General features: G+C 38.5%; 1 protein-coding gene across 5 annotated transcripts in view; it reads right to left on the bottom strand.

The window, feature by feature from the left end:
- The window catches only part of Bdp1 (B double prime 1, subunit of RNA polymerase III transcription initiation factor IIIB), a 96,405-nt gene that overhangs the window by 9,742 nt on the left and 61,700 nt on the right, over nucleotides 1-24,963 (bottom strand). For all 5 annotated transcript variants that reach the window (XM_057789618.1, XM_057789614.1, XM_057789617.1 and 2 more), the window contains 10 exons: nucleotides 24,791-24,913; nucleotides 22,509-22,545; nucleotides 22,004-22,096; nucleotides 20,338-20,566; nucleotides 19,640-19,800; nucleotides 13,498-13,639; nucleotides 13,126-13,309; nucleotides 9,880-9,943; nucleotides 8,986-9,172; nucleotides 1,721-1,925 (listed from right to left, as the gene is read on the bottom strand). In XM_057789618.1, the coding sequence (XP_057645601.1) occupies nucleotides 1,721-1,925; nucleotides 8,986-9,172; nucleotides 9,880-9,943; nucleotides 13,126-13,309; nucleotides 13,498-13,639; nucleotides 19,640-19,800; nucleotides 20,338-20,566; nucleotides 22,004-22,096; nucleotides 22,509-22,545; nucleotides 24,791-24,913 (1,425 nt within the window). The remainder of the gene's footprint in view (nucleotides 1-1,720; nucleotides 1,926-8,985; nucleotides 9,173-9,879; nucleotides 9,944-13,125; nucleotides 13,310-13,497; nucleotides 13,640-19,639; nucleotides 19,801-20,337; nucleotides 20,567-22,003; nucleotides 22,097-22,508; nucleotides 22,546-24,790; nucleotides 24,914-24,963) is intronic.

The following is a 24,963-nucleotide window of genomic DNA, read 5'->3' as shown; positions in this document are numbered from 1 at the left end:
GGTGGGGGGAATGGGAAGAGAGGAGAGGGGGGAACTAGGAGTGGTATGTAAATAAGTAAACAAATAAATAAGAATATAGAAGTTGTTTCACAACAAAAGAAAGAGAAATACAGAAATAAGTAATTCTTAAGCACATGGAAAGATGCTTAATTTTACCAATAAACACGAAAAATTAAGAATATGGAATACAAAACTTTCCTGTCGGATTAAATAACAGTGATACTTTGTCTACTACCAACAACTGTTGTCCTTCAACTTTTCTTTGGAGAACATAATTTTAAATTGACTTCTCACAGTAAAGTCACTAATTATGAATATCAGAAATATAACAAAAACAAGAGGGTACTAGGAAACTAACAGTGAACAGGGACTGCATCTCTGAGGTCTGACTGGACTCCCTGAGGTAGCGATGACTGAGCTAAATCAGTGATGTTTCATAAGGAAATGCTCCAGACAGATGGGACAACCAACGAAATGTATCAGGACGTGAAGGATTACAGAGTATTCAAGGAACTGAAAGTCGATGTAATGTGCTAGCAAGTGAGACCGAGACTAGTACAGAATGACACTAGATAGACAGGAACATATAGGGCTCAGAAGACAGAATGGAACATACAGGGCTCAGAAGACAGACAAGAACATATAGGGCTCAGAAGACAGAACGGAACATACAGGGCTCAGAAGACAGAACGGAACATACAGGGCTCAGAAGACAGAACGGAACATACAGGGCTCAGAAGACAGACAAGAACATATAGGGCTCAGAAGACAGAACGGAACATACAGGGCTCAGAAGACAGAACGGAACATACAGGGCTCAGAAGACAGACAAGAACATATAGGGCTCAGAAGACAGAACGGAACATACAGTGCTCAGAAGACAGAACGGAACATACAGGGCTCAGAAGACAGAACGGAACATACAGGGCTCAGAAGACAGACAGGAACATACAAGGCTCAGAAGACAGAACGGATCATATAGGGCTCAGAAGACAGACAGGAACATATATGACTCAGAAGACAGAATGGAACATATAGGGCTCAGAAGACGGAACGGAACATATAGGGCTCAGAAGACGGAACGGAACATATAGGGCTCAGAAGACAGACAAGAACATATAGGGCTCAGAAGACGGAACGGAACATATAGGGGTCAGAAGACAGACAAGAACATATAGGGCTCAGAAGACAGACAAGAACATATAGGGCTCAGAAGACGGAACGGAACATACAGGGCTCAGAAGACAGACAAGAACATATAGGGCTCAGAAGATCTGGTTGTATTCCCGAGAGCAAAGGAAAGGTTAACACATAATGAAGAAAATATTACTATTATTTTTCATGCATCAGAAAACTCTGAATCCAGAGTATGCAGTTGTTAATCTACAGCCCACAGTTACTAAGTGGGTGGCAGAGTGAAGATCCTGATTGACATGAAGTTATTGGCCTTATTTTCAGTCATTGTAGGTTTCCTGATTAATGTTCATCAATTATTTTTTGAACTGGTTAAAAATGGTCATCCCAAACTACCTTCAGCTGGAATACTAATGATGAGAAGTATCAGAAATGTTTTTCATCTGTTCGTCAGTCCGTCCATGTGCATGTGAGTGCGTGTATGTGTGTGCGAGCATGCGTACATATGTGTAAAAGTTCCGGGATAGATGTGAAGAACAAACAGATTCTTGACAATATAGCCAAGGCACTTGCTTAATAATCTCACCTCAGAGGCACACTCTTGACAATCAACTCCCGGAGAAACTGAGGACTTTTTGGCAGGAGGTACAAGAATGTTTTCATCAGTACTGCAGTGAATTCTCTTCCTAGATATAAGGTCCACCTTAAGAGGAGGCTTTTCAGAATCATCACTTCCAGAAGGAGACAAGCATATGGCATCTGGAACAACTGAAGTTGTTTGTAAACTCTCACTGCACAAAAAACAAAACATAAAAAACCAATGAATCAGAAGCTACTTTATGAAGAAACTATTGCAATGAGAGTCCTGAGAATCAGAAATACAAGCCAGTAAACAATGGTCCCAGCAGCAAAAGTAGCAGTTCGGGATGCACTCATACTTAATGGCTCACACAATTCAACAATACTGAATTAAATCTAAGGAACATATATAATGTGAATGCCACAGTACTAAATTTTAAAAAGCAAAGAACACTGACACGGAAAGAAAAATATAGGCCCCAATATGTTACAGTATCTTTCCATATACAATTCTCAACAATATAGATCAATCAATCAATCAGACAGACAAAATACCTACTCATAAATACATAAAGTTTCAGTAAGATAAAATAGATTTATACACAGTGCCATTTAACAAATCACCCACACAGAAGTTAGATTAAAGAAATCACAAATGCAAATAAAAATCTTTCTACTCAAAGGATGTGAGAGATGCCCGGTCAGCAAGCACTGCCATGAGAATGAGAACCTGAGTTCAGACCTTCAGACCCACATGAAAGCCAGGGCAGCACTGTGTGCCTGTGACCTCACAGACTGACTGACTGACAGGGGAAGGGGCAGTGAGAGATTGGCTAGCCAGTCTAACTAAAACACGGAGACGCCTGTCTTAAGAAAAATACAGAGTAAGAGTTGAGAAATGGCTCAGCAGTTAAGAGTTCTTATTTCTTGGCTGGGTGTAATGGTACGCTCCTTTAATCCTAGCACTCAGGAGGCAGAAGCAGGTGGATCTCCGCTGAGTTTGAGGTCAGCTGATCTACATAAAGAGTTCTGGGACAGTATGGGCTACATAGATTCAGTCTAAAAAACAAAAACAAAACAACAACAAAAAAAAAAGGGAAGAGGAGAAGAAGGAGAAAGAAGAGCTGGGCAGTGGTGGCACACACCTTTAAGCCCAGTACTCAGGAAGCGGAGTACTCAAGAGGATCTCTGAGTTTGAGGCCAGACTGGTCTAAAAAGTGACTTTCAGGACAGCCAGGGCTATTTCGCAGAGAAACACTGTCTCGAAAAACCAAAAACTAAAAGATAAAGAAGAAAGAGGACCTGTTCTTGAACACCCAGGTTTAGTTTCCAGCAGCCACATGGCAGTTGACAACCATCTGTAACACCAGAGCCCATACAGAAAAGCTGTGCTAAGTAGAAAGTTTATAGCTAAGACAGCTACATTAACATTAGAAAGAAAAATGAGGCTGGGATGAAAGCAGGACTGGTAAGAGAAGTTGCCATAAAAACATGAGGTCCGTGTCCAGAACACACATTAACAAAAGCTGTTCCACAGTTAGGGAGGTGGACAAAGGCTGACCTCTGCAGCTTCTTAACAAGCCAGACTGGCCCATCTGGTGAGGTCCAGGCCACCAACAGACTGTCTCAAACCCAAGGTGGCATTCAAAGCTGTATTCTGGTCTCTGTGCACACAGGCTACACACAAAAGAAAAACATTAAAATATAGTGAGCAATCAAAGCTTTAGAAAGGCAGTAACTGAATCCAAACTTGGTAGATAGGAAGTGAAAGAAAATAGGAAGAGGGGCTGGAGAGATGGCTCAGTGGTTAAGAGCATTGCCTGCTCTTCCAAAGGTCATGAGTTCAATTCCCAGCAACCACATGGTGGCTCACAACCATCTGTAATGGGGTCTGGTGCCCTCTTCTGGCCTGCAGGCATACACACAGACAGAATATTGTATACATAATAAATAAATATTTAAAAAAAAAAAAAAAGAAAGAAAATAGGAAGAATGAAATAAACTAGTCTTAGACAGTTAACCTATTAAAACAGAGAACATTGCCCCCAAAATGGTGACAAGGGGATAGATATTACAGTACCATTGAAATAAAAAGGATCATTAATACTTTGAAAACCATAGCCAATAAACTGGAAACTCTAAAATAAATTCATAAATGTCTGGTATATATGACCAAAACTGAAACAAGAGTATATTGGAAAGGGGGAAAAAAAACTAAATTGAGTAATAACCACTACAGAATTAAAATTGAAGTAGTAATAAAAAGTCACTCAATAAAGAGCTCAGAACCAGAAGAATTCACTACCAAATTTTACCACACTTAAAGAAAATCAATCTACTCAACAAAACTCTTTCAAATTTACTCCATGAGTAAATTACTCAAATTGCCTTACAAAACCTGATGACAGAGTAAAAACAGCTATGGATCAACAACATTCTTGTTGAATACAATGTGGAAATCTTCAATTAAATATTTGTAGAAATAATTAAATAAGCATTCTTCCCTTGTAATTCCTCACATTCTCTTGAGGTCTTTCTCACTTTTCCTTAATCTATGTTTACTCAGATGAAAAAAAAAGTAAAAAGATCATATATCATGATAGAGTTGACTTCATCCCAAAGAGTGAAGATGACTTAACATATACAAATCAATAGCTGAGCTTAAAATACAATCAAGAACATCACATAATTATCTCAATAAATGAAGAATGAAGTCTCTGATAAAATTCAACATACCTCCATGTTAAAAACCCTTCAATAAGTATATATAGAAAGATGATATTACAACACAATAAAGACTATATATGACAAATTCAGAACAAACGGAACAAAAATAAAAGTATTTAATCTAAGATCAGAAATAAGATAGAGATTTCCACTCTCTGATTAATATAATACTTGAAATTCTAGTTTTAACAATTAAAAGAGATGAAAAAGACAGAAAAAGGAAAGGAAGTCAAATTATCCCTAAGTGATTCTACACAGAGAAAATCCTAAATATTCTACCCAAGACTCTTAGGACAGGTAAATAAATGCAACAAGGCAGGATATAAAAATATACAAAAATCAGCTGGGCGCTGGTGGCACATGCTTTTAACCCCAGCACTCAGGGGGCAGAGGCAGGCGGATCTCTGTGAGTTCGAGGCCAGCCTGGTCTACAAGAGCTAGTTCTAGGACAGGCTCCAAAGCTACAGAGAAACCCTGTCTTGAAAAAACTAAAATCAAAACAAAACAAAAAAAACCAAAACAACAAAAAACAATATTTCTATATAATAATAATAATAATAAACTCATTGAGAATGAAACTATTCACAAGAGCCTTAAAAACAAAACAAAAAAATCCCACAGCAGGTAAAGACTTCAGTGACTGAAACGACAAACACTGGAGAATCTGAAGACACTAAAAGATGAAATGAGCACCCAGGTTCCGGGATCGGGAAGTTAAAATTACTACACCAGCTGAGCTGGTTAAAGCAATTGTCCTAGCTAGATTTTTGTCAACTTGACAGAAGTCAGAGACACCTGGAACGTGGAACCTCAATGGAGACAATAACTCACAAACACTGGCCTGTAGGCAAGTCTATGGAGCATTTTCTTGATTAATGATTGATAAGGAGGGCCCGGGCCACAGGGATGGTACCAGCTCTGGGCCAGTGTACCCGGGGAAAGCAAACCAAGCAAGCCAGTAAGCAGCATTCCTCCATGGCCTTCCTTTCTGTCCCTTCCTCCAGTTTTGACTTCCCTCAATGATGGACTATAATTTGTTTTTTTTAAAATTGATTTTTATTGAACTCTACATTTTTCTCTATTCCCCACCCTGTCTCTCCCTTACCCCGTTGAACCCTCCCCCAAGGTCCCCATGCTCCCAATTTACTCAGGAGATCTTGTCTTTTTCTATTTCCCATGTAGATTAGATCTATGTAAGTCTTAGTGTCCTCATTGTTGTCTAAGTTCTCTGGGATTGTGGTTTATAGGCTAGTTTTCTTTGCTTTGTGTTTAAAAACCACCTATGAGTGAGTACATGTGATAATTGTCTTTCTGTGTCTGGGTACCTCCCTCAAAATAATATTTTCTAGCTCCATCCATTTTCCTGCAAAACTCAAGATGTCATTTTTTTCTGCTGTGCAGTACTCCATTGTGTAAATGTACCACATTTTCGAAAATACGGAATGCTTCACGAATTTGCGTGTCATTTGGAAGGTAAAAAAAGAAACCCTTTCCTCGCTCCAAGCCGCTTTTGGTCACACTGTTTAGTCACAGCAAGGTTTCTCTCCCTCCTGCTAGTTCCCAAATAACCACTCTAAGGCTTAATATTCATTACAAACTGTTTGTCCAATGGCTCAGGCTTATAACTAACTAGCTTTTACATCTTAAATTAACCCATTTCTATTAATCTATGTATTGTCACATTCCTGTGGCATTACCTCACATCTTACTTCTCTGGTAGCTGCTCGCATCTCCTAGACTCCGCCTTCTTTTTCCCCTGTATCTTTGTTTGGATTTTCAGTCTAACTATATTCTGTTCTGCCATATGCCAAAGCAGCTTCTTTATTAATAAATGGTAATAAAACATATTCACAGTATATAGAGGGGCATCCCACATCAAAAGTCAATGTAATTCTTTTCAGAATATTAAAGACATTCATTCTCCATAGAACTAGAAAATACAATACAAAAATTCAGACAGAAGCACAAAAGTCTGAACAGCCAAAGCAATCCTGAGAAAATGAAGCAATGCATTAAGTATCACAATACCTATTTCAAAATACATCAAAAGAACCACAGTAACAGAAACAGCAGGACAGTAGCATAAAAAAGAAATACAGGTCAAAAGAACAGAATAAATAAACAAACGCATATATCTATAGCTAATTCTTCGCACAGGTTCTACAGCTGTAGAATAGACAGCTTCTTAAATAAATAGTGCTGGGAAAACTTATGTCCACATATAGATTTAAAACTAGAATCACTGGGGCTGGAGAGATAGCTCTGCAGTTAAAAGCACTTGTTGCTCTTGCAGAAAATTTCGGTTCAGTCCTCAGCTTCCATACACAACCACCTGATAACTCCCATTCCAGGGGATCAGTTGCCCTCTTCCAGCCCCCAAGGGAATCAGATGCATATACACAGTACATATACATACATGCAAGCAAAATACTCATACATATACAATAAATCTAAGAACAAACCAAAATAAAAACTCTCAAAAATCAAACCAACCAAACAAAAAAACCTAGACATTTTGTCTCATCCTGCATGTGTGTGCACACACACAGAAATCTCCAAATGAATCAAAAATCTTAACCTCAGACTTGGAACATTGAAAATATTAGAAACACAAGATAAACATGCTGCTCCATAGCTTGGGAAGTAAAAAGTCAATGAACAAATGGAATTAAACCAAATTATAGAGCTTCTGAAATGAAAGAGACAGAGTAGAAAGAACCTACAGAAATCAAAAAAGCAGGAAATTGTTTGCAGCTCTTTATCGCAATAAGATGAGTGCTGACTGAGAAGCCAAGGACAATGGCACTGGGTTTTGATTCTATTCCATGTACTGGCTTTGTGGGAACCTAGTCTGTTTGGATGCTCAGTTTCCTAGACCTGGGTGGAGGGGGGGGTCCTTGGACTGCCCACAGGGCAGGGAACCCTGGCTGCTCTTTGGACTGGAGAGGGAGGGGGAGGGGACACAAATGGGAGGAGGTGAAAATTTGTAATAATAATAATAAAATAAAATAAATGAAAAAGGGAAAAAAATTAAAAACATTTCAAAGCAAATTTAAAAAAAGATTAATACAGAAACATAAAAATAATTTTTTAAAACTAATTTGTGTGCTGGGGAAGACACAGTGTGTTCATATGTACGAGTTCAGAGAACAACTTGTAAGAGTTTTTTCTCTCTTCCACCATGTGGATTCTGGGGCGCAAACTCAGGTCACAAGGCAAGGACCTGCTGTATTATCTTGCCAGTCCACACACAGAATTTTTTAAAAGGCAGTATGTATTATACACCTATAATCCCCATACTCAGGAGGCTGAGGAAGAAGACTGAGAGCTAAGCAAAGCCAGGCTACAATGGCAGACCCATACAAATGCACATATGGACATGTTGGAACAAAACCCTTTCTTTATACAACCAATACATTAATTAAAACTAAATTAAAAATGGACAACTGATCTCAAATTCTCAAAAGCACAATTGTTCAATAAACTTCTAAATAATGCAATATCAGTTATATCAAAATTCTACCTTATTCCAGTCTAAATAGCTAATATTAAACAAAACAAAACAAAAAGTAAAAATGCTGGCAATGATGTGAAAGAAGAAACCCTTATATATCACTGAATATAAAATCAGAGCAGTCATTACAGAAAACAGGATGGAGGTTCCTCAAAAATCTAAAGATAGGCTTTCTCTTTCTATCCCCCTTCTGAAGAGATAACTACTGGCTCCCTCTCTCTCCCTCTCTCTCCCTCTCTCTCTCTCCCTCTCTATCTCTCCCTCTCTCTATCTCTCCCTCTCTATCTCTCCCTCTGTCTCCCTGCACCAACTTCCTCAGGCTTGCGCACGTCTTTCTCTCTCTTAATAAATTCTTAAAGTGGGGAAAAAAATTATAAAGATAGGATCATCTACCTCATGATCCACATATACACAGAACTGAAGGAAATGAAGTCAGCATGTAAAAAGAAACACTCATGCTTTTTGGGATACTATTAATGGCAGTCAAGTTATAGAAACTAAGGCATCAGACTAAGTGCCCATCAACAGATGAGTACATAGAGAAAATGCTTGGGCACATACTACACACACACACACACACACACAAACACACACACACACCTTTTATTCAACTAAAAGGAAAACTGAAATTTATTACTAGCAAGACATTGAACAGAACTAGAATATTGTGCTATGTGAAATAATCCATAAACAGAAAAACAATCACATTTTCTCTCATATGTAGACATTAAAAACAAACAAACAAAAAACCAGAAACAAAGAATCTCACAAAAGCAGCAGGACTTTAGTACAAAAAAGAGAGAGAAGAGCAGTCCAGAAAGTGGAAGAGGGTGGAACAGAGAACAGACAAGGTCCAAACACTGCATGTATACGTGGAAATGGCACAATGAGCGGCATTAGCAAATTAATAGTTGTGATTTTTTAAAAAGAAACGGCAGTGTATAGTTCACTTGTTCAATACTTGATTCATGATGTGCCTTTCATCCTGGGAAAACAGTTTAGCTCTTTTGTTTTGTTTTGTTTTGTTTTACCTGTGGTCACCTCTTTCTACTGTGTTTCCAGATTTGACCAATATAGGTGCTGGCAGTAGAGAGCTTGGCATTAACTGCATGGAGGCATCAGTAAATCCTTCTGTGGTATTAGTTGGGATTTCCACCAAAGTTAAAATGAATGCTTGTTCATCTTCTCCATCTTGCTCTGGATTAGCAAATAGATTCACTGTCAAAGTTAAAAAACAGGAATGAAAAGCCAAACCAAGAAGTAGCCAAAAATCATTATTTCATCTCTAAAAAGAGTCTCATGACTTACAATGCCAAACCTAAATGAAAAACTAAAATACATCCTCCAACCTCCTACCCCAAAATTATAGACAGGATATTTTGTGGGAAGCATTTATAATTTTTAATAAAATTGGTAAACTTCACGCATATTTTATGGCTGCCGTTGCCAATGGCTTATTAATAAGTCTATACTGTGCTTTTCCACAGTTACATGAAAGCAAGATGTAGTGGGACACACCTTTAATGCTAGCACTGACAGGAGGAGAGGCAGGAGCATTTTTGTGAGTTCGAGGCAAGCTTGGTCTACATAGCAAGCTCCAGGACTACAGAGAAACCCTGTCCCCAAAAATAAATAAATGAATGAATAAATGAATAAATAAATAAATTTATACAGCCGGGCGGTGGTGGTGCACACCTTTAATCCCAGCACTCGGGAGGCAGAGGCAGGCGGATCTCTGTGAGTTTGAGGCCAGCCTGATCTACAAGAGCTAGTTCCAGGACAGGCTCCAAAACCACAGAGAAACCCTGTCTCGAAAAAACCTAAATAAATAAATAAATAAATAAATAAATAAATAAATAAATAAATAAATAAATAAATTTATACAGTGCATTATCTATGATACTTGCTGGAAGCAGTCTTCATACCTGTTACGTCTTGAGGATTGATCATATTTTCTTGTTGGACTTCTAGAATATTAGATGGTACACTCTGTCATTTAAAAAAAATTGAAAAGATACTGAGCTTGAGAAAATTTGACAATTTGACATATGGTAAAGACAGTATCTCCCAACTTAAAGGCTTATCTTAAATGTACAATTTTAAGTGTTTTAAGATTTTTGGTTGTGTCAATGAACATCTGACTGACTTACATAAGCTTTAAATATCCCAATTAAGTTGTCAGATGTGAGTATTCTATCATTTCTGAAGTGTCAGGGTGGAGGTCCATGCTCCCATTGCAGCAGACCCTTGAGTAGTTAACACTGCAATGGAGATAAACTACTTTCCTTGCCTCCACTGTGGTCCCTCCTGTTTTCCACAAACTACCAACATATAGATTGCAATTCTCTAATGTTAAAAATCTCCAGGATTTCATTTTTGAAACAAACAATGCCAACAATTGACTCAAGTAAGGGTCGTCAATAGATACCAAAGATAGTGGGTAACAAGAGCTGGGTCTCACTAGACCAATTTCTAACATAAAGGAGAAAAAAAAAAAAAACCCTTATAACCAAAAAAATCTCACAGATACCATCCTAGCCACGTGATTAGAAGTATTTCCACTAATGGGTCAAAATGACATTATGCCACTCAAAAGGAATGACACAGCACTGCCTCTCTACTGATCTAGCCCTAAAATTGTACAGTATGGTCATACTAATTCTGAATGCAGCACTCACTGACATTCTCTGTGAGACACAACCTTTTTTTATTAAAGCTATTATTTATGATTACAACTCATATTTGTAACTTACTCTTAAACAGACCAAGTCTTATTATATCTATTAATTCCTAAGAAGAAAAATAGTTGAGCATTAGCATTCATTACTCTCCAAATTAAAACAACAAAAAAAGATTTTTATTTTTACTTCTGTGTCTGTATATGCTATGTGTACGGGTGCCCTTAAGAAGCCAGAGACAACTGACATGGGTACTAGGAATCAAACTTGGATCCTTAGGAGTACATATTCTTAACTGCTGAGCTATCTCCTAGCCCTTATTCATGGTGTGTGTGTGTGTGTGTGTGTGTGTGTGTGTGTGTGTATGTGTGTGTGTTGTGAGCACTTGTAAAGGTCAGAGGAAGACTTGAGGGAGCCCATTCTCTACGTGGGTCTTAGTTAGACTCAGGTCTCGAGGTTTGGTGGAAATTGTCTTACCCACTGAGCCATCTTGCCAGCCATCAATCACTGAGGAGATGGCTCAGCAGGCAACCTGAGTTCACCATCCCCAGAACCTATTATGGTGAAAGAAGCAAAATCCCAAATACTGTGTTCTGACATCTCAGCAAGCAACATGGTTATCTGCATGCATGCCTGTGTGTGTAAACATACACACACACTCTCACACACTCACACAATTAAAGTATCTACAATGATGTAGAGCCAGATCAACAAACAAAAAAATGAAATTAACAATGACTCCAAAGAAACAGAGTATATGAAGTTCTTACAAGATTTTTGTAACTTTACTCGACTGAAATTATTTCAAAAGAAAAAGATTTTAAAAAATTAAAAACTTGGGAAGCAACAGAAATCTCATAACGTTGGTTATAGACAAACTCCTTATTTTCTACTTCCTTTAACATATCATGATGTTTTATACCCTTTTTATTTTTTTTTTTTATTTTTTTTTTTTTGAGACAGGGTTTCTCTGTAGCTTTGGAGCCTGTCCTGGAACTTGCTCTTGTAGACCAGGCTGGTCTCGCCTGGTCTCGAACTTACAAAGATCTGCCTTCCTCTGCCTCCTGAGTGCTGGGATTAAAGGCATGCTATACCTATTTTTAAAATGTTCCTTTCCCTTTAACAAGCTAATTTATTCTCTCCTTTAAAACTCAAGCACTCTTCTATCCAAGAAACTTTTTAAAGACAATATTAATTCCTGACTCTCATTTCCAGAGATTAAACTGGGAGTGAAGGATACCACTCAAGAGTCTTGTTCCAACATCTATCACAACACCTATCAAAACAGGCCAATCCATTCATTCACTCATGTTTCCAAAGCTTTGTATCCCAGTAACTCGGTGTCAGCCATGTAATATCTCGGTAAACATTTGTTCTGTGGATGAATTCTTGAGATCTAGACCTGAGTTATAAGAAATTAATTTCTCAAGCTTTTATAACAAATCTGGCTAATAACTTGTATTACAACAACTGGGGGTAGAACGACCCTTCCACGGGAGTCACACATCAGATATTTATTTTACGAATCATGACAATAGCAAAACTACAATTATGAAGTAGCAATGAAAAAATTTTATGGTTGGGGGTCACCACAAAAAGAGGAACTGTACTAAAGGGTCACACAGCATTGGGAAGGTTGAGAACCATTGCTCTATGGTCTTTGAGGGGTCAAGACACCAAAAACACAGCACAAGTTCTACCACGTCCTGTTTTTGTATTTGGTTTTAAGACAGGTTTTTGTTTTGTTTTTCGAGACAGGGTTTCTCTGCAGCTTTGGAGCCTGTCCTGGAACTAGCTCTTGTAGACCAGCCTTGCCTCCAACTCACAGAGATCCCCCTGCCTCTGCCTCCCAAGTGCTGGGATTAAAGGCATGCGCCACCACCGTCTGGCTTTGAGACAGGTTTTTACAGAGCCTCAAGCTTCAGGGCTTCAGGGATCCTCTTCCCTCAGCACAGGCAAGGGTCACCATATACTGCCCACAGTACACTCTGGCCGAGGCCAAACTAGGACCACAGATGTGAGGAGCTGGCAGGAAGCAGAAAGGGGCTAACCAAAGAGTGCTAGAAAATGAGTGATGAAACTGGTTAAATGAACATACATACTTGGGGGTTTTGTTTGCTTTAAAAACAGGGTCTTACAACGTGGATCAGAGTGGCCTGGAACTCACAGAGGTCTGCCTACCTTTCTCTCGCAAGTGCTGGGATCAAATGTGTGCACCACCACACCCAGCTTGGTTTTGGTTTTTGAGAAAAGGTCTTGCTATGTAACTCAGGCTAAACTAGTTCTTGTTACATAGCCCAGGTTGCCTTGAAACTTGAATACTCCTGTTTCTACCTAAGAGTTGGGATTATAAGTCTGAGCCTCTACATAGATCAGGCTGAATTTACATATTAATAAGAGGCCTACTGAACTGGATAGGATAGAGTTTACTATATGTAACTGCTTTTCTAAATAGAGAAACCACTACCCATATTGCACTCTAGATTCCTTTACCTCTGGCACAGGAAGCATGAGCATGCTGCTGCCTTTAGAGTTTTCTGTGATGGGCTCTTCAGGAGGACTCTCACCAAGACCCTGACCTGAATCAAGAGTGTGGATCCCGATCGCAGATGAAGCAACTGCAGTACCCAACATCTGAACTTCTTCCAAGTTCTCCTCTTGGTCTTCACTTCTGAAACTGTTTCAGTACATTATTTTAAATCAGCTAACCAAACATGAAATTATTTTTTAAGACTAAGTATTATCATTTAATGTGATATTTTCAAGCTTTAAAAGTGTTAACTACAATAGAATTCTTCCAGCTACTACCTGTAGCCGAAGCTAAGGCACAATATAAATTAAATGCCAGTATTCCTGCCCTTTTACCTTGCACTCGGGAGTGCTTCTTGAGAAACACTGGTAACTGCAACATCATGGACACATGGCAATTGGTTCTGCTCCTTCATTTCTGCTGGCTCAAGGCTTTTATCTTCTAATTCTACTGCTTTGGAGTCATTTTCCTCAGGCTCTTTAAAAACAAACAAAAAACAAGAAAAATACATTTAAGATACAGTTCAAAATTGCCAGGTGGTAGTGGCACACTGTTGAAGCCCGTGTCGCTCCAACACTGGTAACTATTTTTCCCTAACTGGACTGATACGGAGAATAATCAGACACAACTTACAGGGTCATCATGGAAGGGCATCTCAGGGTCCTTTCTCCTGACGATCTCCCGTGTTTATTATCCAAACAGCTTATATACTATCACATCAATTGAGCAGGAAAATACATTAGGCTGTCTGCTAGGTAACCAGGTGAATGGCCTTCTGTCACGTCTGGCTGTAATCAATACAGTACACCTGCTGTTCCTGTATAGCCTGCTCTATTTGTGAGAGAGTATGTCTGGCAGCTTCTGAAAGCTGCCTGCTAGAATTTGGATCACTGTTTCCTTTAAGTATTTCATTTAAAGGCTCAAGGTCTCTGTAGGAAACCTTAAATAAGACCTTAGCCATTGTATATTTCCGAACAACCTTTGAAAGTCATTAAGAGTTTTTAAGTCATCCTTCCTGATTTCTATCTTCTGAGGCTTAATTTCTTTGGGGTATAACATATGACCTAGATATTGAAAAGGTGGGTGCCTCTGTACTTTCTCAGGAGCAATAATTAACCCTGCATGGCTTAGACTCTGTTCTAACAATCCATATGTCTCTAGTGAAGTATCCTCATCTCTATGAGCCAGCAGAATGTCATCTATGTAATGAATAACATAGACCTGTGGAAATCGATTTCTAACTTCTTGTATAGCTTGAGCTACAAATTTCTGGCATAAAGGAGCACTATTCAACATGCCCTGGGGCAAAACATTCCACTGATATCTCCTCATTGGCTCTCTGAAATTAACTGAAGGAATACTAAAAGCAAATCTTTGACAATCTTGTGGCGCTAAAGGAATTGTATAAAAACAATCTTTCAAGTCTAAGATAATCTTATGCATGCCTTTTGGTATGGCTACTGGAGACGGCAGCCCTGGTTGTAATGCTCCCATTGGCTGCATGGTTGCACTGACTTCTCTTAAATCCTGAATTAACCTCCACTTTCCTGATTTCTTTTTAATAACAAAAATTGGAGAGTTCCATGGAGAATTGGATGGTGAAATATGTCCACTATCCAGCTGTTCCTGCACTAACTGCTGGGCAGCTTGTAGTTTTTCTTGTGTTAGAGGCCACTGACTCACCCATACAGGCTCATCACTTTCCCATATTATTGGGTCTGCATGGAGTGCAGGTCTATCAGCGACCTCTCCTAAAAATACCCTAATCCTGCTCTAGAAGGTTTACTACTGTCTGATACAACAGGATCCACCTTTCCCTTATTATCCTTGCCTAGACCTTGATTAGGTAATAATCCTTGTTGAAACATCTGATTAGTAACAGTCGTGCTGGGAGAATATAAATATACTCCCATTCTGGACATAATATCTCTGCCCCATAAATTCACAGGTAAATGAGGAATAATATACAGCTTAAAAGTTCCTTCATGGTCTTCCTCATCTTTCCAGTGCAGTTCACTGCTACTCTGTTCAGGATTTCTAGTCTGACCAATTCCTTGTAACTGTGTAATAGTCTCCGTTTTTGGCCACTTAGAAGGCCACTGACTGGCGGTTATGACGGAAATATCCGCATCAGTATCTAGGAGGCCAGAAAAATCTTTTTCCATTTATTAACAAAGTGAGTTCTGGTCTCTGAGGACGTATGGTCTATACCCAAAATGCTCAGATGAACCAAATCCATCTTCTCCTCTCTTTTCCTTTTAGCCTCTGACTTGCCTTTACTACAGAAACTCCCTTAGCTGAATGAACCATCATCTTGGTCTCTCCCTCAAAGTCAGCATCTATGACTCCAGGAGTCACTAAGATCCCTTGCATTGCACACGCCTTTAATCCCAGCACTCGGGAGACATCTCTGTGAGTTCAGGGCCAGTCTGGTCTACAAGAGCTAGTTCCAGGACAGGCTCCAAAGCTGCCGAGAAACCCTGTTTCAAAAAACCCAAACCAAAACCAACCAAACAAAGATACAGTTCAAAATAGTATACCTAAATCTCTATAAGAATAATCTCTCTTAAAAGATTCATGATCCTTTCAAGTTTCTCATACTCCAAAAATCAGTTTATTCACAAGGCAGAAGAATGGGATTTTCCAAGACTTTTGAAAAGGAAATATGATTAATGAAACCTATACTGTATATATTTCATTCCTGGCTGCCAAAGCAATTACATCCCCTTTTATGATAATAGCATTACAGCATCATAATCAAAAGCAGTACTATAAGTGCCTACTATCAAGACATAGTTCAACCTCAGGACCCACACATGAGAGGAGAGAACCAACTCCCACAAGTTCTCACATCTTTTGTGGTACATGCACACTACATGTGCACACACCCACACATTTGTACAGGCACACATGCATGTACATTCTTGCACATACACTCATACCTACACATGCAATACATGGTTAAAAGTGATTACAAACCCACAACAAAAGGGGATTAGGAGTACAAAATGGTCTGTCTAATTTCACCACACCAGATGTCTTAAAAAAGTATAATTTGTGTGACGGTGGTTCAAAGGATAATGGCATTTGCCAACAAGTCTAACAAACTTAGTTCAACCTGTGAGCCTCACATTGTAGAAGAAGAGGACTCCAGCAAGTTATCCTTTAACCACCACACATGTACCGTGGCAAGTGTACCAGGATGCATGTGAATGTATGCATGCCTACACACACAAAATAAATGCAATAAAAAATTTAAATGATATCACAAAGGGGAAGGAAAGTACTGCTAAAAAAAATAAAAGGAGTAATGTGAACTAGGCGGAGGGGTGGGGGTGGAGCAAACTCAAAGACCACACATGCACTTGTGGATACTGCTCAAGTTAGTTCCTAACTACCTGCATATACATATACTGTGTCAGACACTGCTGGCTGAAAGCAAAACTCAGATTTCAGGAACCCAAAACTAGGGAGGAATGATGTTAATTATCCAGATTTTTTAAAAAGTGAATTCAATGATCTAGGACTACTCTAACTTCCACTGCTTTTCCTAAGGAATCAGGACTTTGACAAGAAGAGGAGGTGGAAAAAGAAACAAAACTAAGACTTAACATGAACACCATAACATAATAAGACCATTTTTAAAATGAGGGAGCTCAAGAGACAGTTGAATAGTTAAAAATACTTTTGCTCTTGCAGAAGATCCAAGTTTAACTACCAGCTTCCACACAGCAGCTCACAACCATTTGTTAGTCCAGTTTCTAGGGACCTGACATACCCTTCCGGCTTCTGCAGGAACCAGGCACATATGTGAGGCATAAATATACATACAGACAAAAAATAAAGTAAGCAGTTAGTGTACAAGCCTGATGACCTGATTCCAATCCTTGAAATCCATGGCACCGAAACCTAACCTCTGTCCTCCACAGGTATAGAGTGGCACACAGGCCCACACATACAAACACAATAGGTAAAATTTAAAATAATTTTAAAAGATATGTATCATTAGCTAATGCCACATCCACGGCTGTCCCGCCTGTGTGACAAAATGCCTCTCAGGTGGTGGCTGTCTCAAAATGAGGGGCTCGTGCTTCCCGGAGCTTGGCCCCGGGCGGTTCCCTGGCAGTCTGCTCAAGTTGAGGTGCCTGATCAGTCTCAACGATCTCGTTCACTTTGTTCCTGGCGATGGTTTCTTACATTGACTCTGCTTCTGTTCTATTTTTCTCTTGACAAAAACTTAATCTGTTCAAGGAACCAGGAAGCATTTCCAACAGCTCCTTGAATACGGAGGAACTGATGCGTCAGTTCCCTCCCTTGATTCAGGCCATTAATGTTATGATTAAAACTCCAGTTCGCTCTCTGGGGGAATTTATAGATACCCTAGAACAGAAAGAGCCCATGATAGGAGATTTGGTAGAAGATGGGTAAATTATGAAGGAAAATGTATGGAATGGCATGAGTTACCATTTATGGAGAGGCTAGCCAGAATGAGAAACCCCTGGTACATATTAGATAGGAAAGAAAGGCAGGCTATTCTTGATAACATGAAGTCAGTCATTCAATATTGGAACAAACCCTGGGGGTGGAATCCTGAAGAATGGTGTTTGGGTCACCTTGGTTACCTTGAGGGCAGATATGATTTAGGGCCATGAGAAAGCGCAGTTGGTTAGTGGTGTGAGACGAATTTCAAAGAAAAGCTCCGCCCACCTGGCCCTGACCACAAGACTTGCTGAGAATAATTGTTTGTAATCATTTTTCTATGAAAACTTTTATGTCTGCCAAATTCCTTCTGTAATCTCTTAAAAGTGATGCTTGAATTTTAGTAAAGTTGCAGCAGATTCAAATCTCATTAGAGTTGTGTCTGTCTGTCATTCGCTGAATCCTGGGTTCTCCTAAGTCTTCACCACTGTTCTCCCTCGGTCTTCGATCTCCAAGAGAGTCAGTCCGTGGCAAGCTAAATTTACAATAAAATACTGCTTCACATCAAGGTAGTTATAATATAAAAGATAAATAATAGTGCCTGGGAGAACTATGCATGTAAAGGACCTTTAATGTTTGTTTAGCACGTGTGAGTCCCTGAGTTCAACCTAAAGCACCACTAAGAACTGGAAGGAGACAGAAAATAAAATTCGGTGCAGTTGGAAGAGTGAGAAAGGAGAATTCCATGTTCAAAGCCAGCCTAAGCTACACAGTGAGTTCCTAGACAGCTTGGGAATGCATAGCAAATCCTTCTCATTCATATGTGTGTGTGTGTGTGTGTATGTGTGTGTGTGTATGTGTATGACAGACAGACAGACAGAGACAGACAGAGAGAGGGACAGAGACAGACAAAAACTCTCATAGAGAGCAGGTTAAAAATATAAAATGACGCAACTACTTTTTTTTATTAATTTAACTGCCACATAAAATATAAATATCACAGTAAATAATTGATATCTTCTTAAAAACAACTTAATAGTTACACCAAAGATTAAACACATAGGCAGGGTTATCTATAGATCAGTGATAGAGTGAATGCTTAGTATGTATAAAGTCTAAATTCAACCCCTAGCACAAGAGGGAAAAGAAGCTCAAAATGGAATTAACGCATGACCCAGAAATTCTACTTTGTTAAGTATAAACCCAAGAGAAGTGCAAACACATGCCCACCTGAGTGCTTTCAGCTGCATTATCCATTACAGAGAACAGGCACACACATCGCACATGCTCACCAACAGATAATAAAAAAATGTGGTATATTTATACAACCAAGTCTTACTTGGCAATAAAAAGAAACAAGGGCTAGTGAGTAGAGGAAAATATGGCAATCAAGAAAATATGACGCCCTGCAAAGGCAGAAGGAAAGAACCAAGTCCACAGATTGTCTTCCAGTTTCCACACACTCATTCCCCACTCCAAACACACACAATAGTAAATTTTTAAAGGTATTTTATATATGTTACCACATAAATGAATCCTAAAAACATTGTGCTAAGTGAAAACATCAGACTGGATTATATTTTATGTTTCTATTCACATGACATGTCTAGAATATGCAAATGTACAAAGGCAAATATAAATTAGTGGTTGCTTAAGATTGAACAGTAGCTACTGATGATGGCAATTACACAGTTTGGTGAACAGAACACCACTGAATTATAAACTTTAGATAAAGTGTACTGTATATGAATCATGTCTCAATAAAACACAATACTTTTGTTTAGATAGCCTTCACCTCCAGAGGGCTGGATTACAGTGTGTTCTCCCTCCCTCTCCCTTTCTCCCTCTCAAAATACATGTGAACAAACTATTCACACACACAAAAGTTTAAAATAAAACTTAAAACTCTTTATCACTACAGGAGTCACACATGAGCATGTAAAGGTCAGAGGTCAAGCTCAGGTCTACAGGCTTATGTGGCAGTGTCTTTACAGACGAGCCATCTCACCCTACAGATCTTCTGTCAATGGAACTTTGTAAGAGAAAAATTTAACTCACCTCTTTGAATTTCCACTTCTGTCCCTTTGGTTACATAAAAACTGGCAACTTCCTGATGATCCTCAAGCCCATAGACCCCTGAGATCTTCTCAGGACTTGGTTCACCTGTGATAAAATGACTCTCCATTCCCACATGTTTGGTCACTGCAGGAGCTGTGCTCCTAGAAGAAAGGGAATGAGAAGTTATCAGCTGTGTAAGAATCCCTTTGTGGTGTCATGTCTAGTGTCGAGACAGCTAATACACCACCACCCAGGTGCACATTATATGTAATTGTTTGCTTGTCTGTTGGGATAGAATAACAACACAGCAAGGAGCTCCCCTAAAACTCAAGCTATCTCCTGCTGCAGCCTCCAGAAAGCTAAATGCAGGAATGCGCAAACACACCTGGCAGACGTCTGCTTCTGAGTGCTAAAACTATGAAGTGCTTAATAACTAAGACTTGAGAAAATAGAAACCATGTTTGTAAAACAAACTACATTTATATAAACCTATTTCACTTAAGTTTCAAAGACACAGAAAATATATTGCTGTGATTTTATATGTAAAACCAATAAACCAATATCAGTATCAGTTAATCTTTAATGTGTGAAAAATTGGCATCGTCTACTTTAAATTTATATACAAGCATTACTAGAAGCTAATAACTAAATTGATGATGCTGTTTAACTGTATTTGTTAAATTGAATATTAAAATAACCTGGTTGACAGAGTATTCTCCATTATTTCTCCCATGACATCAGCTTCTTCTCTAGTACTTGGTTCCTTCGATACAATCTTGTTTTCCTCAAATGATGCAGGCGACATACTAATGACAGGTGAAGAAACCTCCTGATATTCATGAACAATTTTGTGATTTACATTATCTGGGCTAAAAGGAACATGACTTTTATCCTTTGAATGAACATCAGGAAATACACATACTCCTACTGCAGAAAAAAATAGGAAATTAAAATTGACCCAATATTAATAGCTACCTGAATAAAATGAATTCCTCAACATTCAATTAACTGTCTAACTTTAGTATTAAAGTTTATTCTATTATGATCTAAATTTAAATTCATTATCTCACATTTCATTTAAAAACTTGACTTGTAATAAGCATATTATTCTTAGCACTAAAATTCTGGAGTACTCTAGTAAACTTTCAATAACTATATACTGTTCTACATATATATAGATCTATATAGATCTCAAGACAGGACATCATCATTTAATAATTTTTGAAAACTATACTTTATGTACTAGAAATTTGTGACAGGTTCCAGTATAATATTCTGTCACTGAAAAAGAAGCCCTATCTGTAACACAAATTAGAGAATCCCCTGAATCAGTTATGAACTTACAAGTCTAACAACTAATATGAATGGCAGATCATCCATTACCAGTCAATAAAATTAGCTGTAGTTAAAGATAATGAATCAAGATCACAGCTTCTGGGGCAGGAGATTTAGCTCAGTTACAGAATACTTGCCAACAAGTCCAAGGCCCTGGGTTCCATACCCCTTTCCCCCAAAATAAAAATTAAAACAACTGTATAGTTTCTAAGTTTGTTTAATGTATTAAAGATCTACATTGGCCTTTCCTTTGGCCCCTTTCACTACCAGAACAGTTAAACTAGAATAAATCATCTCAGTAACTACTATTTACCTCTTCACAGATTTATCAGAGTTATGATCATCATCTCAAGCTGGAACCCCTTTGCTAAATGTCTACACAGTGATCAGTGGCCAGTGACCTCCATTAGCCAATGATGTTTATGATGGTTACAAGCTACAGGTACACAGGTTGAGGATTTATTAGATAATTACTAGTCTATGAATACAAATCCCACACCCTCCCTCCTCCCCACAACAAGCTTTGGCTGCCCTGGAAATCACTATGTAGACCAGGTTCGCTGCAAATTAACAGAGATCTGCCTACCTCTGCCTGTAGCCCTGTGGCTGGGGATTAAAAGCCACCACGCCCAGGCTAATTTTTATTATTATTGTTGTTGTTGTTGTTATTATTATTCTATTATATTTAGTTATGAGCCTAGCCTTTTTAACAGATTAGCCAATCTCTCTAGCCTCAAATTATTCTTTTATTTTAAATAATTTATTTATTTTTACTTTAGGTACATTGGTGTTTTTCCTACATGTATGTCTGTGTGAGGGTGTCAGATCCCCTGGAACTGGAATCACAGACAATTATGAGCAGCCATGTGGGTGCTGAGAATTGAACCAGAGTCCTCTGGAAGAATAGCCAGTATTCTTAACTGCTGAGCCATCTCTCCAACCCCAGGCCCCAAATTATTCTTAATAAGCCAACTGCATCATCTCAAAAGCGTTGGCACTACATCTAGAGAGACTGTCTTCCATTCTTACCATCACCCTGTTCAGTGATGATCTCTGACTGCAATACTATGTCTCCCATTGTAAGCAAAGTTATGGCAGCTTCGGCGCTTCCATCACTGGGACCTTGAATAAATATACCAATGTTAAAACAGGTCTGCTTACTTAGAAATACCTCACTCAGACACTCATCGTCTATAACCAGTTTCAACAGCCTTCCTCCCACCACCCACTACTAAAGTCACACTGTCAGGGTAGACAGACCATCAGTGTTGACTCTTAGCTCTTGAAAACACGTCCCTCACATTAGACTAACTCTGGGCAGCTCCACAGGAAACATAAAGTAACTTCATTACTTAACATTAACTCTAGGCTCAGCTTCTAAAGCTAGATTTGGAGAATCCCAGCTTCCTATCAAGGTGACAGGTTAACGCCACTGTTCTACACTTTAACAAGCTGCCCTATTGACCTGCTGCCACTGCTAATCACCATGCTACAGTTAACCGAGTAGTTTAATCAATTCTTTGTTAACAGTTACCTGGTTCTTCTGGGGTCTGTTCACCTATGACCATTTCCTAAAAAAAAAATGGAAAAGATAAGAACATCCTAAGTGTTTCCCCCAAACAAATGATATTCTTTTGTTGTTGTTTTTAAGCATCACATGGTATACATCTTTCTAGGCTTTTAGTTATAATAGTTACTTTTCTTAATTTATGTCTGATCATAAAGCTTCACAAATAAGAACAGAAAAGCATAAAGGCCGAATTCTTTTATATCTCACATGATTTTCTGTCTCCTCATCATTACTCATATCTAACCATTCTTAGAGCCTCACAATCATAACCCTTTCAACTCTTAGTCAGATCTGCTATCAGTTTACCCAATAAAAACTAGTCTGGTCAGGTGCACACCTTTAATCCCAGCACTCTGGAGGCAGAGGTAGGCGGATCTCTGTGAGTTTGAGGCCAGCCTGGTCTAAAAAAGAGTTAGTTCCAAGATATGCTCCAAAGCTAGAGAGAAACCCTATTTTGGGGGAAAAAGAAAAAAAGAAAGAAAGAAAGAAAGAAAGAAAGAAAGAAAGAAAGAAAGAAAGAAAGAAAGAAAGAAAGAAAGAAAGAAAAAAAGAAAGAAAGAAAGGAAGAAGGAAGGAAGGAAGGAAGGAAGGAAGGAAGGAAGGAAGGAAGGAAGAAAGAAAGAAAGAAAGAAAGAAAGAAAGAAAGAAAGAAAGAAAGAAAGAAAGAAAGAGAAAAAGAAAACAAACAAAAAACCTAAAATCTGGGAGAAGACACCAACTTCCTACACTGAGTGACTTAAATACAGCACATTTTAATGATGCACAGGAGACAGCTGTCCAGAGAGGTGGTGGCATGAGTTCCACTGGCCTGCTGTCCAGTAAGATGCCAAACATGACTTAAAAAGCAAACATTTATAATCTCTAGAATTGGTTCTAAGTGCAAAAACAAATGAGAAACAGCTATTCAGCAAAATCTATAAAAATTGGTAGCTAAAACAAGCATTTGTGAACCACAGTTGCTCAATGGCCCTTTTGTCAGTGGCTAAATGGCTAAGCCTTCCTTTAAGCTGTGGTCAGCTCTCTCCCCACCATAGGTCCTAGAGGAGCAAGACTCCAGCACCTAATGCTGCCATCATCAGCAGCAGCAAAAACTCATAATATCTGTTATGAATATGGACATAAATACACTTGAAATACTAGGAAACAATGTAGAAGTATAAAAAATCATACGTGATAATCAGGGAGGAACTATCTCAGGGAAATAAGTTTTCTTCAACACCAAAGAACTATTGCTAATACAACTTGTCAATACAGTAACAAAAATATTTATGTCTGTATCATGAATAAAAATTAAAACCGTAAAAACTACACACGACAAAGTCTAAAATCCTTTCACAACAAAACAGCACAGACAGAAGGGGGTTTCTTCAGCCTAATAAAGACCATCCTAGAAAACCCACAGCCACCATTCTACTTAGGGACATAAGATCAGCTGCTTTTTCCTAAGACTATGACCAAATCAAGGATGTCCACTTGTACTGTGCCTAGAAGCTGATTTACAATAGAGGCTCTAACCAAGGCAATCATACAAAAAAAAAGAAATAAAACATATTCAAATTGAAAAGTATTATAAATTACATATAAATTGAATTTCAAATTTCCAAAACTGTAAGTGTATCTTCCCTAGAAAAAAGTCTTTATAAATGTACTTGGTTTCAAACAAACCACAGGATTAGCCCTAATTCAATGCATCAAAATAAAAGACACAAACACAAACAATGGGAAGAATGTCAGAAGGCAATGGAAGCCAAGGTTAGAATGCCAAGAAATGGTAAAGCACTAGCAACTTCCAGAAAAGCAGGAAGAAAGGAACCAGAAGGTTTCTTCCTCAGATCCACTAAAGAAAGCTACTTGAAGTGGCTGCACACACGTGGTGCACATACATATGTAGGCAAAACACATACACAAAATAAAAACAAACATAATCTTTGTTGGTTTTTAAAAAACATCTCTACTATACATTTATAATAGTGTAGCTAGTTTTGTGTAGTTGCTGTAAAGTTTATTTAACGAAGACTTCTGCCAAGAATTTGAGGGTAAATTCTATGATAATATTCAGAGCTTTAGAAAACAAACACAAAAATAAGTTTTACAATCAAAAATAAAATCCATGAAAATTCATATGTTCCAACTACTCATAAACCAGTTCCTCACATGAGAGGGAAAAAATAAAGACCGTTATGAAAATAATCCTGTACTCTTGAGGGAGGTAAACAGGGAAAGGCAAACATGAACAAGGTACTCACAAACGCTGGGGAATGCAAATCTTCTTCTGGTTGCACATCCTCAGTTGTTGCATCCGTGTTTGAAAGCTGATGTTCAAGAACAGTTACACATCCTATGTCTGCAACATCCATGGTTATCTCAAGCTGTCATAACAAGTGTTATTTCAATTAGACAATACACTCATTAGAACATC

This window comes from Chionomys nivalis, chromosome 15 (assembly GCF_950005125.1).
Source record: "Chionomys nivalis chromosome 15, mChiNiv1.1, whole genome shotgun sequence".
In the NCBI taxonomy this organism is placed as follows: Eukaryota; Metazoa; Chordata; class Mammalia; order Rodentia; family Cricetidae; genus Chionomys; species Chionomys nivalis.
This window is presented reverse-complemented; position numbering and strand designations above follow the sequence as displayed.